General features: G+C 41.4%; 1 protein-coding gene across 3 annotated transcripts; it reads right to left on the reverse strand.

Moving 5' to 3' along the window:
- Nucleotides 1-1,043: 1,043 nt before the first annotated feature.
- pou4f2 (POU class 4 homeobox 2) lies at nucleotides 1,044-2,501 on the reverse strand. Of its 3 annotated transcripts, none has more exons than XM_053331388.1 (3): nucleotides 2,428-2,501; nucleotides 2,282-2,340; nucleotides 1,044-2,005 (listed from the first exon to the last, which is right to left on the reverse strand). In XM_053331388.1, the coding sequence occupies exons 1-3, from the start codon at nucleotides 2,499-2,501 to the stop codon at nucleotides 1,044-1,046; spliced, it is 1,095 nt and encodes a 364-aa protein (XP_053187363.1). The 3 variants fall into 3 exon arrangements, with proteins under 3 accessions (XP_053187363.1, XP_053187372.1, XP_053187353.1); XM_053331397.1 differs by having other exon boundaries at nucleotides 2,282-2,328; nucleotides 2,419-2,501; XM_053331378.1 differs by having other exon boundaries at nucleotides 1,044-1,976; nucleotides 2,286-2,501.
- Between the last annotated feature and the right edge of the window lie 12,592 nt (nucleotides 2,502-15,093).

The following is a 15,093-nucleotide window of genomic DNA, read 5'->3' on the forward strand; positions in this document are numbered from 1 at the left end:
GGGAGGGGGGGAATCCCAATAAATATATAATGAAGTAAACATGACCTCACTCAATAAATAGTTCATAAGATACCGGCCCACGCTGGATTGTAAACTTATTGCAGCCGGCAAATACAAAACAAAACCTTCTTCTTCTTCTTTTTTTTTAAATGGAGAAATTGAGTGAAATCCTTAACCAGTGAATCACTATTCAGATATTTCCACATACTGAGGCCTAATAATAATTATAAACAACCCTACCTTTATCCAAAACCCCGGGCATCTTTAAAATAGATCCCTGATATCTTCCACTTGGATCACACATAGTAAACAAAAATAAGTGGAATTAATTACACATTTAGACACAAAATTAAGTGTGTGACAAGTAAATTATTAATATACAAGGGAGGGTTATTTGGCAGTAATCTAATATAGCTTTCAAGACCAAGTAGTGTGTTGTCCTCTTAATCCCCTCATGGACCCTGAATAAATGTCAGACTGCATCGTCATGAACTCGGAGGGGGAAAATGTAGCTTATCTTATAAGCCAAATACACCAATAAGTCACCAAACCAAGTGCTTTGAGTTCAACTAGCCCCGTTTGTTTGTAAAATAACAAAGCTATTTTTCAACGGGGGGTTATTTCTGCTCGAGGTCTAACGCAACAACTATATAGTCCTCATGTGAAATGAATCATAAGTAAAAATGAAAGCATAGAGTCCTGTAAGTCAGACTGCGTTGACATTAAAAAGGTGAAGCATAGTAAGTGTGGAAACAGTGGTCTTACTTGCTCTGTCAAACGATGCTTTTCTTTACTTGACTCCACATCTCCCTCTCAGCGAGTAAAAGACTTGACAAGTGTCGAGGGGGGGGTGGAGGGTGGAGGAGGAGAGGGGGGATTTTTCGACTTTTTCAGTCATCTTTCAATATTAGGAATTTTTCGAAGTTCAAAGCACAAAGTCATCGATGATTGAAAAAAAGCTGTGAAATAGGAAATATGATACAAATCGTCTCTTAGGCAGTTCCAAGTCTTTTTCGTGGATGGTGTGTTTTTTTTTTTTTTTTTTAGACGCATGCAGAGTATTTCATTCGTTTCTGTTTCTGTCGCTGATTGCAAAACCAGACCCGCACCACGTTCTTTTTGAGGTCCAGCTTTTCTGCGATTGCTGCGATTTTCTCCGAGGAGGGACGCGGCTGAATGGCAAAATAGGCCTCCAGTGATCTCTTCTCCGGTGCGGCTATCGACGTGCGCTTCCTCTTTTTCTCTGCGCCGTTGAACAACTCGGGTTTATTAAGTTTCTCCCTGTGTGATTTCTCGGCTTCTTCTAGCCACGCTTGCAGAATGGGCTTCAAAGCAATCATGTTGTTGTGAGAGAGCGTGAGGGACTCGAATCGGCAGATGGTGCTTTGGCTGAGGGAGCCCACCCCAGGAATCTTCAGGCTGGCTAAAGCTGACCCTACATCCGCCTGGGTAACCCCGAGTTTGATCCGTCTCTGCTTAAACCTCTCCGCGAAGGCTTCCAAGTCCCTTGGATCGGCGTCCACGTCGTTCATGCCCATGTGCGGTGGTAGCCCGTGGGCATGAGCCATGTTGATGGCTGCCTGGTGCATGTGGTTCATGCCCGCCATGTGGGCAGGGTGCGCAGCCGTGGAAACCACCGAGCCATCCGGCCCTGCCATGGCTCCTAGTGCCAGTCCCGGCGTGATGTGGTCCAGCAGGTCCCCCTCCAATGCCTGGTGGGGCTGGTGGTGGTGGTGATGGTGGTGGTGATGGTGGTGGCCAGACAAGGCGGACGGATGAGAAATAGGCACCGAGGAGGAGGAGGAGGAAGACGAGGTGCAGGGGAGAGTGTTCATGGTGTGGTAGGTTGCGTCCGGCTTGAAGGGACTGTGATGTGGAGGGTGGTGGTGGCTCTTGGTCTGCGAGACTATATCCACCGCCGCTAGAGCTTCAGCCCGGGCCAACAAACTCTCATCCAAGCCTCCGAATATATTGCTCTGCAATTGCAAATAGAATGCACACATAACTGTCAGTAGGGAATTCTCCCTCCACTCCTCGGTTTAAAACATTTCCAGAATGTGAAAAAAAAGAAATCATAAAAAAGGAGCACACAAAACAAGACACATGCAACATCCCAGGTCATAAAAATTAATACGAAAGGCAAAGCCGACTGAATACATAAGTTGAGCAGAGGAAAAAAATATGGAGGTGTTGGGTGATTTGCTGTGCAGACATGAAAAAAACATCAAGCAAAAAAGTGGGCTGTCAAAATGTGCCTTTAAGCAGTGATTATGCAGAATACGTACCGGTGGGGTTGGGAGACAGGCTCGGCGCATCGCCTCCGAGCTGCCGCCGCTGCTGCTGCTGATGATGGTGCTGCTGTGTCGGGAGGACGAGCAGGATGAAGGTGCATTGGAAGTCAAAGTAGAGGATGAGGAGGAATGCAACGAATACTTGGGTTCGGGCAAGCTGGTGTGGGCCATAGCAAAATGCTGCTTGCTGTTCAGAGACATCATCATCATATTTGCGGGCGTCCAAGCCTCAGCAAGTTCCTTTTAATAAGTTAAGACTCCGCCTCCTCGGTCGGGAGTTGAAGCCCAATTGCTTCGCTGGAACCTCAAGTCAGTGTCGAATAAAGTGTAGGCTGAAGACGGTCGTCCAACACTGAAGTTATCACATCTATTTATTATTACTAGCGGAGGTATGGAGGTGTCTCGTCTCTTTTGCAAATGAGATATCGCAGGCACCAACACGCCATGCAACTGAGCTCAGCCGATACCTTTTTCCTTTGTGGACCTGTGGCGCGATTGTTCAAAAAAAAAAAATCTTTTTTTTCTCCTTCAACTCTGCCCAACTTGTGTTATTTAAATATAATTTTTTGCCTTGGATTTTTTTTTTTTTTTTTTTGCCAGAACTCCTCACAGACGACGCCAGAAAAAATATTTTAAAAAAAGTTTCTTCCCGTCTCTTAGGATTTCCAAAATACTTCGAGTTTAAAAGTGTTGTCGCTTTCGTTGACCTGCTTTGGGTTTTTTTGTCAAAAGTTTCCGTCTTGAAAATGACCGTACGTGAGAAGTGATGGTGGTGACAGTCTCTGTACTGTACCTCTTCGACTACGTTGAATGCTGCGGGGACCCGAACTGCCTCTGCTCTGAGGCGAAGGGCAGACTGAGTCTCTCTCCGCCTCTCTCTCTCTCTCTCTCCCTCCCTCTCTCTCCCTCTCTCTCTCTCGCTCTCTCTCTCTCTCTCTCTCTCTCTCTCTCTCTTACACACACACACACACACACACCCTCTCTCTCTCTCTCTCTACAGCTCTCTGTCTCTCTCTCTTTCACATACACACACTCTTTCCAGCTGTACCTGAAAAACCCTTTCATGATTTATTATTCTTCATTAACCACCACCACCACCACCACCACCGCCGCCGCCGCTGGGGAATCTGCGCATGGGCAGTCTGCGACAAGGCATTTATTTCAAATGACTCTACTCCTCACCACTAACACCACCTCGTTACCTCTATTAGGTCTTCCGAAGTTCACAGGCTTTTTTGAATTCCGATTAATCGCACCTGAAAAATAATTTGATTGCTGAGTTTTGTAAACAGATTTGAAGTCATCATGCCAGACAGACAAAGCGCGTCCCAGAAGGAGTAGAAATATTAAAACCATGGACAGCTCCACTCCACCCGCTTTGACAAAAGAAATCAAAGTAATTATCGTAAAGTTGGATTTTTATTACAACTCAAGTGAAAATGGTAAATAAGTAACACATGTTATCTAAAAGGACTTCCAGCTGATCAGATTATATTTATATCCAAATTTAGGATCTTACTTTTTTTCCACATATTATCACTTGCTATTTTCGCTACATTTTTGCTACAAATATTTTCTTAATATTGGGGGGAGGAAACTTTTGGAAAATGCCGGACAAAAAATTATAAAATTTTGTGAGTAAATCATAACTTATATTGTATTATTTTCTATTGTCTTATGAATTGTGTTTTGCGCGCAAAAATGCCATCAGTTGCTTCATGATTTTTTTTTTCTCTTCAAAAAGTGGATTCTCAAGATAATTAGGAGTATTTAATTGCAAATCTATATGCTTGTCATAGCAGGCTATTATCTTATATCTCTTCTAATTAAGCCACATCATCGGTAACATCATTAAAAGGTTTAATCACATTGTAATTAACAAGTATCTCATTTGTTTAATATGGTCACGGCTGTAGGATGAGATAATTGTTATGGTGGAGATAAGCAGTCCGAGGTGTAAAACTATTCTTATAGAAAACAATGCCTTTTCCTGCATGGCTCTATTTTTCCTTAACATCCCCCCCTCTCTCTCTCTTTCTACACACACACACACACACACACACACACACGCGGAAATGTGACACATCTTGTAGCAGGTGTGAAGCAGTGATCAGTGTGTTTGACAAGGTGGAATTATCCCCCAATCTCCTTAAATGTATTAATATGTAATGTTAGGGATTCTACTTTAAATCCCATCGTTTCACTGGAAATTATTAAGTCTTATCCTAATTATAGGCAACATATCGCCGCCCTGGTACGTGGCCACATCCTGTGCACCGCTCCAATAAAAGTCTGTAAGCATTTTTACCGAGGCTACAGATGTTCCAGCGTTTACGCGCCATATACGCTCTCTCTGCACTACGGAGGGTCTTTGCTTTGTGAGCGACATGTCAGCTCCCTTTTTTTTCCTTTTTTTCTCTTTTTCTTATTTTGATGCACATAGACATTTAATATGTCCCCACAGCTGCGACACAAAACTGTTGGTGTTGCTGTACAGCGGTTTTTACATTCCAAGAGAGCCATCCAGCTGCAAAAAAAAAAAAAAAATGTGTTGCCTCCCCAGCGGGACAACAGGCGCTGCTGAAGCCACCTCCAGACACCAGGAGACAGAGATCAGGCTCAGGAGACATCAAGGAGCAATCAGTGTCTGCTCACATATACCGACAGACTGATTTATGATGAAACTTTAAAGAAATCATTTATATTTCACCACCTCTAAATCGGTGTATGAAATTTTCATCCACAATGAAACACACAAAAAAGTATATCTTAAGTCAAATAAATCAGCCCAGGCTGCTCCCAAGCAATTTACTTTGAAGTACATTTTCAACACTTCGTGAGTGTGTTCACTTACCTTAGGCTTTTACTTCCTATGCCAACAGCTTTCTCACGTTTGAGGGAGGACAGTATGTCAGACTGTTTAACAGAATTACCTTTGAAGGACCTGCCATGGCAAACAGAAACACAATTAAGGGGCTTCAGTAGGTATCAGAAACCACTTTGTGTCTTATATAGTAATGGTTCTGAATAGTAGGCCAAATATTATAATTTTTAATGTGTTTTCTTTAGGTGTGTACAAGCCAGAATAGCTCATAATATGCAAATGTATCATTTTATCCTAAATAATTTATTAGAAAAATGTCATTAATGTAACTCATAATAAGATTCTATTGAGAAAAGCCAAATACACTGATGATGATGTTATTTCAGCATAATACTACTATATAGTACTATTTTAAATAATTAAACATATGAGAAGGTCTCCAAATGAGAAATATCTTACACCCTTGAGATTGGCCTGCATTTGTTGTGTCATTTTTATAAAAAATGTACCGTATAATTTGCTAAATGCCCTTCCAGTTTGTAAGTATGTTGTGCCTCAATTGGTGTCATCACACGGTACAGTAATTGGAGGCAATGTTGCTATCATTAAAAGACTTGTCTCAACACTGCAAGGTGCAGGCATACCTTGCTTTTAAAAACATAAACCCTCGGTGGAATTCCGCAAAAAGAGAAAAAAAAAGAAAATGTCTCTTACTTCAAGGCGCTTTACTACATATAAATAAATCTGCACTGTCTAAAAATAAAAGTAAAGCCAAAGTAAAATAGAGAGAGCACATGCAGCAAGGCTTGATATAACTCAGGTGACTTGTTTGCTTTTTTTCCTCCTCACTCTCTTACTTACATCCAAATCAAGGAGTGCTGCAGAGGTGTCTGTGTGCTTTACACAAAGACATACTCTTCTCAGTCTCCCTCAGGAGCTCTCCACGTTAACAATCCCAATTACACCGAGACCACCAGAGACAGCTGTTTTTATTACAGAACCGCTCCTTTGTGCCGCCAACAAGGTATCTCCGCTTCTACACTGAACACAGAGATAAAGCTACACTGAGAGGCAGAGGAGAGGGAGAGAAGAGTGGAGTGAAGTGGATGAAGTCTCTTGGCTGCTCGCAGTGGTGATGCCTTTATTCACAGCTTTCCCCCCCCCCACCCCTCCCTTTTCTGATCTCGTGGAGCTCTTTACATGTCGGAGCAGAAGGTCAATGTTTGTTGGGAGAGGGTCTACAAAGAGATCAGGATCTAACTCAAGGCAAGACCATATCACACAAAGAAGGGGGTGTTTCAGCCACAAACAGCGCTGCTTTATTTATTCATCTGCTTTACCTGGGAAATGTGACAGGTTCCACAAGGAACATTCTGGCTTTAATGTGTTGTTTAAATGCATACTACAAGCCTTCAGGATTTACTAAATGTCACACATTTGTATTGTAGCTCTCAGAGGGAACAAGTAGCTCACCACTTGAGATAATGAAAGGGGTTTTCAAAAACTGGACTTGAATTGCAGTTCAAACGGTATACAAACTCTGTGATGGTTTTCTATTTGATCTCTACGCTAAATAAAAGCAGTTCTCAGGATATTCTAATGACTTTTCATGGGTTGATACAAAACTGCTAATTTTGTCTGTGACATTTTATGAGAGCCACCTTTCCTAAAATAGTTTATAAGACCGGAAATGTTGTGTGCATCTTGGCTTAAGGCAGATTATAATGAACACTTAATGATGACATAAAGACAATCAGGCCTTCTGATAAAAGAACAATTCATTTTAATTAATATAACATCTGTGATATTCTATGTCGCAGTTTAGAACTAGGTCAAGTTCATAACTAGAAAAGGCTAAGAATGTGCAAAATTCAAACAACACAAGTCGTTCCCACTTTCGTCACAGTTTTCAGGCATAACATCGCTTACGCAACAGGAATCACAACATTCATAAAAGTTTAATATTAGTCTCTTTATGTGAAATGATCTCAGCCCAGTGTTAGAAATATGATGCTTATATCTGACGATTCTGCAGCTTACAATTTGTGCCCAATGCCAACATTTAGCACCAGTACAGAAATGAGCTTAATGTCATTTATGAAGCTTAGTGGAAAGTGTTGGTGTGAAGGCCATGGTGGTGTGAATGGGTATGTAGTGCATCCAACTTGTCAAACAATAAGTGCTCACTTGACATAATCTGTCATAATGTTTAAGCAGTATTTCTTTTGACCACTTGGGGCAGTGAACCAAGTTTTTTTTTTTTTTTTTTACACAAAACCAACATATAATCACCTCATAAACTTATATTCCAAACATGCTAGCGAACTATTGCCTATTTACACTTCCAGCAGACATTGCGCAAGAGTTCATTTGGAGTCACTGACATGTTAAGTCTAATATTCACTCCCCTCTTAGCTCTGTTTTGGTCTCCACCAACTCATAAGAGAAATATCTGGCTGTGTAGCTGCTAAATGCTCCACTATGATGTTAACCTTGTCTGCCTGCTCTGTGCTGAGGTGAAATGTAGATTTGGATTTGCCACTACAAGTAACCACTTTCTTATCACACATAGTCATTTAATCCATTGTTAATATGAAAACATTGACTAGTGTGTCTTTAATGATGTGCTTTAGTGTCCTGACCATAGTTTATTTGCCATACCCACTATCTTTCCCTTACCTTAACCATACTACAATGGCCATGCATAGATACTGTAATAAAATAATTTTTAAAACATTTACATTAAATTATTTTTTAAAATAGACTCATTATTCTGGGTTTTGTAGAATCCCCCATTGCTTAATCTCAGTCTGGTGATAGAGTTGATTCTTCCATGATGGTTGAGTTTAACCTTATAATAATAATGGAATCATTTCTGTATTTCATATGGCCAATATCATCACTAATGTGGACTATTACAGTAACCAACAGCAAAGCCAGCTAACCTGGTCAAGTAGTGAAGCCAACCTCAGGCCTTTACTGATAAGAGGCCATGAGAGTAAGGTGTGCCATGAGGTCAGGAAAACAAATAACATCACCACCAGTTTCTCTACTACGCACCAGGTACCAACCTTTAAGGGGGGAGGCATTAGATTCTGGACCAGCCTATAGGCTGCAGGGCAGCAGATGATAAGGTCAAGCCTCATAATGATGTCACATACCTTTAGGTACTTCAGATCAATATCAAGAGAGACGCGTTATACCTGACAGCCAGTCAAATAAACCCTGCCTGGCAAAGGGAAAAAACGCTTTGAGATTGTCTCTTCTGATAAAATGAGATCCCTCTCTCTCTGTCTCTCTCTCTCTCTATCTCTCTCTCGCGCTCTCGCTCTTTCTCTTGCTCTCTCTCTCTCTCTTCCTCACTATGCTTTTGGCAAGGATCATATTGGTGGAAGCCTTTGTGATATTTGAAACAATATGGACATTCACACAACTGAAAAAATACCCTGCAGTTCTGACCAGATTTGACTGATCAGTCTTCAATGACAGAACAGAAATAAAAACATAAAGTTTAAAATGTAACCATGTAGCAAAGGTTGGATTACTGTAAACTGCATGCATTTGATGTTGTCTTGATGCACATGGTTCTGTAGGATAACGTTTGACATGACAGACGTTCCTTTGAGTAAACCTGACCTCACATGACAACGAACGCGAGGGTGCGGAAGGCAGCGCATACGAGGAATAACACCTCGGAGCATGTGACTATAAAGAATGCGTATGTCAAATGCTATACAAGTGATTAATGTAGCAGGATGATTGCAGAATTCTGTCCAACCTGGATGAACATTGCTGCTGCCTCTCTCATTAGTTTGACTGTCCCACGCAGTAATATATTGCTTGTCACTGGGTTGTCTAATGGTTGATGCTAATTGACCTCCTTTCCCCCTTTCTTCTGCACAAATGAAAAGATTTCCTTCGTCCTGTGATGGAGCATGTCACAATCTGATCCGACAAATTAAAAAGCTCTCTGCTGTCACACTGTCATCATTCGGAGCCCTCGCCTCATCAGCTATAATGATCATTTTTCTTCACTGGAACCACTGCAGTGCACTGCCAAACACAATACTTGAGGGGCAAACCGCTGCAGTTGTGCAGTTGTGAAGTGAGTCGAATGTCAGTGCTGTGAAATCTTCACTGCCCTGAATGTTGAACTGTCCTTTAAACCTATACATTGGTGTGTTCTTTTTATTTTATTTTAAGGATGGAGTTTCTGTTCATGCTCAGATTGAAACACAGCTTTATATTTCTAATGTGGAATTAATTCGGCCAAGCGTGTTTAATGTGAGCATACATTTTTGAAGAGTTCTATCTATATAAGGAAAATATGCCACATCTATTATTTATCACCACTCAAAATTTTGATTGTATTTTTTTTAATGAATGAAAATATTACCAGTGTAACCTAATTTTTTAACAGCCTTAGATTATTTATAATTTGTTATATTTACCTGTCTCACATTGTCAGACCTTGAAACCTTATATTATAATGACATAGACATTGGAATCAGCAGTGAAACAACAAGATCTTCACTGAACAGCTTCACATTGATTTTTTTTTTCTTTTTGTTGAATTTGAAAGCATGAGTGCTATTCTGAGGATCCACTGGCCTGAACATGATAGCAACATGAGAGCTCGGCTACTGCACATTATTGGCTGCAGAGTGATGATGACGCTCATTACCCGCAATCAGCTGCCCCATCTGTGGCCGAAACAGAAATTGAGTTTGGCATTTTACCTGCTGACTTTGTGTGTATAACTTTATAATTTATGCAGTGTACCCATACTATTGACAAAAACGCTGCACGGTGATCAAAGCGAGCCATTCAGGAGGTTGGACAGGGCCACGAAGACAGGGCCTGTAACACTAATGATCTTCAAACGCTCGTCTATTTCACTGGGAGCTATGCGCAACTCCCTAGCAAGTCCCTTGTCCTCCCCCTGGAGGTAATTGTGCCTGGCTGGTTAGGTGACAGGTGTCAAGTGGCCCCTCCTCAACCGATTCATCATGCTAAGCAGAGAGGAAAAGCCGATCTCTCTCTTTTTCTCTCTCTCTCCCTCTCTCTCTCTCTCTCTCTCTCTCGCTCTCTCGCTCTCTATATTTTTCTGCATGTCTGTCTCTGTCTTGCAACCACATATAACTATTTGTCATCACCTCAGTGTGCCCCAAACACATGTAAGCAGTGTTTTATGACAATGTTGGGTAATCAGATCATGGTCTGCTTATTGGTTTGTGCTGTCAAATAACAAAGGGGTCATGTTGTATCTCATGCTTATTGGACACAAATTAAAATACTGTGTGTGTGTGTGTGTGTGTGTGTGTGTGTGTGAGACATAGAATAGGGCTCAAACTAAAGATTCAGTTAAAGTAATGAAAACTGATTGTCAAAATGCCGAGGATATGTCTTCAGATTGCTTGTTTTTTCTGTGCAACAGTCTAGAACAGAAAACTCCAGATTTCTCTCAGACAAAGAAAAGCAGCAAATTTTCATAACTGAGGATCTGAACCCTCGATTGTAGGGATTTTTTTATTAATTGATTAGCCTAGCAAATGTTAGAAAACTGGGAAACTGCACATCACAAGTTCCCATACACCAAGGTGACGCCTCTTAATGGCTTATTTTGTCAGACCAATAGTTTAAAGCCCCAATCTATTCAATTTACTATCATTAAAATAGAAAAGCAGCAGGGGTTAAATGTTTAACCAGTTAACATTTTTCATTAATTGTTTGAGCACTAATTAGTACTAACCCAAGCTGCAGTCATCTTTATGTGTAAAATACCTCACAAGAGGTTAGTGGGTAACTGAATGAATAAATACAGCAGTGATGAACTGTGGATGACCACAGAGCTACTGACAGACAGGTTAGCACACTGGTCCAAAATCCTGCAGCCCAGTGGAGGTGTAGAGAAAAAATACAGTCTACATTGGGAGAGGGAGAGAGAGAGGGACAGGGAGGGAGAGAGAGAGGGAGGGAGAGAGAGAGAGAGAGAGAGAGACCACACCCTCCCCATGCCCGCCTGTCTAAGCAGAATCCCATAGGGACCTGCCATACACACGCTCTATCACACACACACCCCAGTCATTAATTCCTGCTTTGCATCTCCACACCATGTAATATTTATGGGTCACCGCAGCTTTGTATTCACAAATGGAAATGCCAAGAGAAAAAAGGGAGAAGACACGATACCTCAATCAATCCGGTGAATAAGGTTCAGATTGTCACATCATGGCTTTTTTCCCCTCCACTAAGCCCGTGCTTAGGCAGCATTCTTTTCTTTGACCTCTAAACAAGTGTTTTGTGTGACGGATTGTTAGACGCAACCTTTGAGACAGAGTCATATTTAACTCCTTTAGAGTTAAAAAAGCTCAAGGCAAAAGTATTATGAACGTGACTGAAAATTTCATAGCTGCAGAATCTGAAGAACAACAAAACTGCATTAGTCAGTAAAAACGAAAGCAAGCTTAATACATTTTTTTTTGCCAGATATGACACTGGAGTATAAACGACATACAACACTCTCATCCAAACATTTGCTGCTACTCAGACTCTCCAGACTAATCAAGGGAAGTCTTTGGTGCATTTTTCCCTTCTATATCTGACAGATCATAATTGGGGGCCTTTTTTTTAACTTCCTAAGATATTGCCTGAAACCTGTGATGCAACAGTGGGAGTCATACCCTCGCTGCCTTTCAAATCAACAGTGGTGTCAAAACAGAGCCCTGAGGAACCCCCAGTAGAGCATGGCTCACCAGACCCCTGTAGAGATTTGAAGACCACTTTGGAACTCTAATCCACTGAAAATGTGCTGATAATTTTCCTTGCCAGGACACTCTCTGCCTGGTGTCACAAGAGTGGCCTCCCGGGACCAGATCAGCCAATGATAACAAAGTAGCCAGATGTCTGGCGCTGGCAGAGTCCCAGAAGCCAGACAGCGGCACGCAGCAGCATCCGCTGTGGGCTACAGATCAAAGATACCTGAGAATTACTTATGGGCACAAAATATGTGTTGCTTACTCTACAGTTCCCATTAATAACAATCTGGGAGAATTTGTATTTCTAATTAACTCTTTTCTTTCGGCATACAAAGTGCTGTAGGTTGTCTAAGGCTGCAGCAGCAGTTTTTCTGTAGCTACTGCGAGTCGACAACAGGAAGTCGGATGCAGCACTGTCTGAAGGAGCCAGATCAGCTTTAAATGCAGTTCTGAGGCTCAGAACACCCCCTGACTTGCCTCAATAAACAAACAAACAGTGTAAGAGTCAGCGTATTTAGATTTAATCATGCTGTATGGTGCCTCCTTTGACTGGCCCTTGATGCATACCTCGAAAGCTATAAGTGTTGACTCCAAACTGAATCGACTGTGTCAGATTGTAATGCCATTAACAGTTTAATCACAACTGCACTGCTCTTGCTTTTATTGTCGTCAAACTAACACAGATGAGGAGGTGAAATCTGTAAAGGCCAGCATATCCAGTTCATTTAGAAACTGTAGCGACCATGCATCTGAGTCGCACTGATTTATACTTTCTACAAGATTTGAAGCCTTGGCTTGTTTTTCACCATGGTTGTTTGTGTTACTCAGACTGACATTAAGAAGCATTGCAGTTCCATGTTGTTTTCTCCTGCAGGCCCTGCACTTCTTTTAGAGTCCTCCATTTATTGCATCTTATGTGTTATGTTTAATACACAAATATTTAGAGTAGACCCCTGACTTTGAACTGAGAAGAATTGTTAAGCTCTCTCTGCCTAGGGAAGGAGTTTGTTGCTTTTTTTCATCTTTATGGGGGGAAGAGGCATATTTCATCTCACACACATTTGTGCATATTTTGTCAGGCTTACTACATTCTAGTGCACTTAAAAGTCATTGTTCAATGGATGGATGATATGCATCCCATGCAGTGTGTGTGTGTGTGCACTCTTATTATGTTAATTATTAAGTATAGAAAGTGTTGCTTCATGTCCACATTTGATGGAGAATTCCCCCCACCACTCCCCTCTACCCCTTCCCCCAATTATGTATATTACCTTTGCTGGTGCATGGTTCATGCAAATTCTCATTTGCATCGCTCTCCTGAATGTGCTATCAGCTGGCTGGAATCCTTTAAAGCCTATAGTGAATGTTGCCCTTCATCAGATCTTGATTGTGACCTTTTCTCTTTTTATCTGTTATTCTACTACAGCGTTCACTGTTTGAAGTGGACAGATGAACAACCAACAAAGAAGAACATTTTCGATAGAGACATATTGATGTTTCATTGTTTTTGGCTTATAATGGAGGTATTCTTTTTGAATTCCTGCAGTAGTCATGTTTTATATATTTTTGTTCACTATATATTCACATTTTTTTTGACAAGAGAGGCTAAACCTTTACACCAAAGCCCTTCTCTTATGTTATGTGTAAGTTGAGTGTTAAGATGTTCTTAAACTTTACAAATTAACAAGAAATATTCATTGGTTGTCATTAAATTACCCATTTTGTTTCATATTTTGATTGTTCCGTAGAAAGATGTCTTTTCTGAATGTATTTAAATCCCTGCACCAACATCCAGTCTTTGTACCTTTTAGGGTAACTCCAGGTCATTTTTTAATGTCGTTTACTTGAAAATGTAACTTTAAAACGAAGCAAAACTGCCTTAGTGAGATCCTGTCTCCCAGCTCCGGCAGCTCATCACTCCTAAAACAGCCGCTCTCGTCCACCCCGGTCCCGACCGTTATTAATGTGCGCTGAATAATTTAACAGGGTAAAATTACCATGCTCTTTTGAAAAGATTTTTGCCTACACAATTAAAGAGCATTATAGTGATTTTTAGTTGAACAAGAATTATGACTGTTTTCCCTCCTCTCTGCTACACTTCTCTGGCTTCCTTGTTATGAGCTGTGGGTGAGCGAATTTGTAAAGGCCTGCTATTCTCTGCTTCTGTGTGACTGCTAGAGGAGGTTGTGCTCCAGCTTTGACCTATACCATGATGAACAGCTAATGGATAATGGATGAAGTAGTATATGTTCAACTTCCGCCCATAATGGTCTACTGGCCCTACTAAACATGGGCTATATTGGGCCTGTTTAAAAGTATAGGCTCAGTCAGGTGGTGTTAAAGAAGTCTGGCTTGAAATAGCTGCTCTCACTCCACATGGCTGCAGGTGTGTGGTGTGGATTATATTTGGTTATTTATTGAGTTTTCCACTAAATCCAAATGATTTTCTTTAATAGAATAGGGTTACCTCATTTTATGAAAGTTTGTGGGCTAACAGCACCATATTATATTATTATACGATATCAGCATCAGCAGGAGCATTTGCTAGGCCTTCACTCTTATTCCATGCGGACAACTGTCCACATCTCAACCACAGGCCAACAATTGGCAGTAATTGGCACGTTGCCTCGGCTGTCCTGGGAGAGATCTGAGAGCACATGCGGCCACGGACAGGCTGCCCTTTCCACCAATTAGAGAGTTGTCTCCTCACGGGGCGGAGGCTGGGGGAGGTCTACCTTACCGCTACCTTGTCTCTTGATCAAAATGATTTGTGGAGATCCTTTTGCTTTTCACTCCTCTCTTCCTCCTCGCCTGGCTCTCTCTCGCCACTGAGATACTACTGTGTGTGTGAACTGCTAGTGAGAGTCTTCAGTCAAGGACCCCAACCAGCGACTGACAGCCTTACAGTACCAGTCAGTGGGACATTCACATTAGAGGTGCTCTGACAGTCAGACTGTGGTAGACAGGCCCCCTAAAGAAAATGCTCCACACAGTTCTTTGCTGCTGGTTTCCTGATACATTACTTGCTGCCTCTCTTCTCTATATGAACTTTTTTTTTTTCTGCCAGTGGATATGACGCTAGATTGAGTTTGGCAGAAGCTGAAGTTTCTCAGAATAGCTGAACTTGAGTCTTTTTTTAAATACTTTCTCTAGTTGTGGTGCATTGCCTTTTTGTTTGCTTTTTGTCTTCAGGCAAAAAGCAGTGTGTTACACAGTAGCT

This window comes from Scomber japonicus, chromosome 2 (assembly GCF_027409825.1).
Source record: "Scomber japonicus isolate fScoJap1 chromosome 2, fScoJap1.pri, whole genome shotgun sequence".
In the NCBI taxonomy this organism is placed as follows: domain Eukaryota; kingdom Metazoa; phylum Chordata; class Actinopteri; order Scombriformes; family Scombridae; genus Scomber; species Scomber japonicus.

What these genes read in the sequence shown, in the direction of transcription:
- pou4f2 (XM_053331378.1), bottom strand. Translation starts at nt 2,501, where the DNA reads ATGATGATGATGTCTCTGAACAGCAAGCAGCATTTTGCTATGGCCCAC. An exon ending in CCTGTCTCCCAACCCCACCG is followed by an intron (nt 1,977 to 2,285) that starts GTACGTATTCTG and finishes TTGCAATTGCAG; the next exon opens with AGCAATATATTCGGAGGCTT.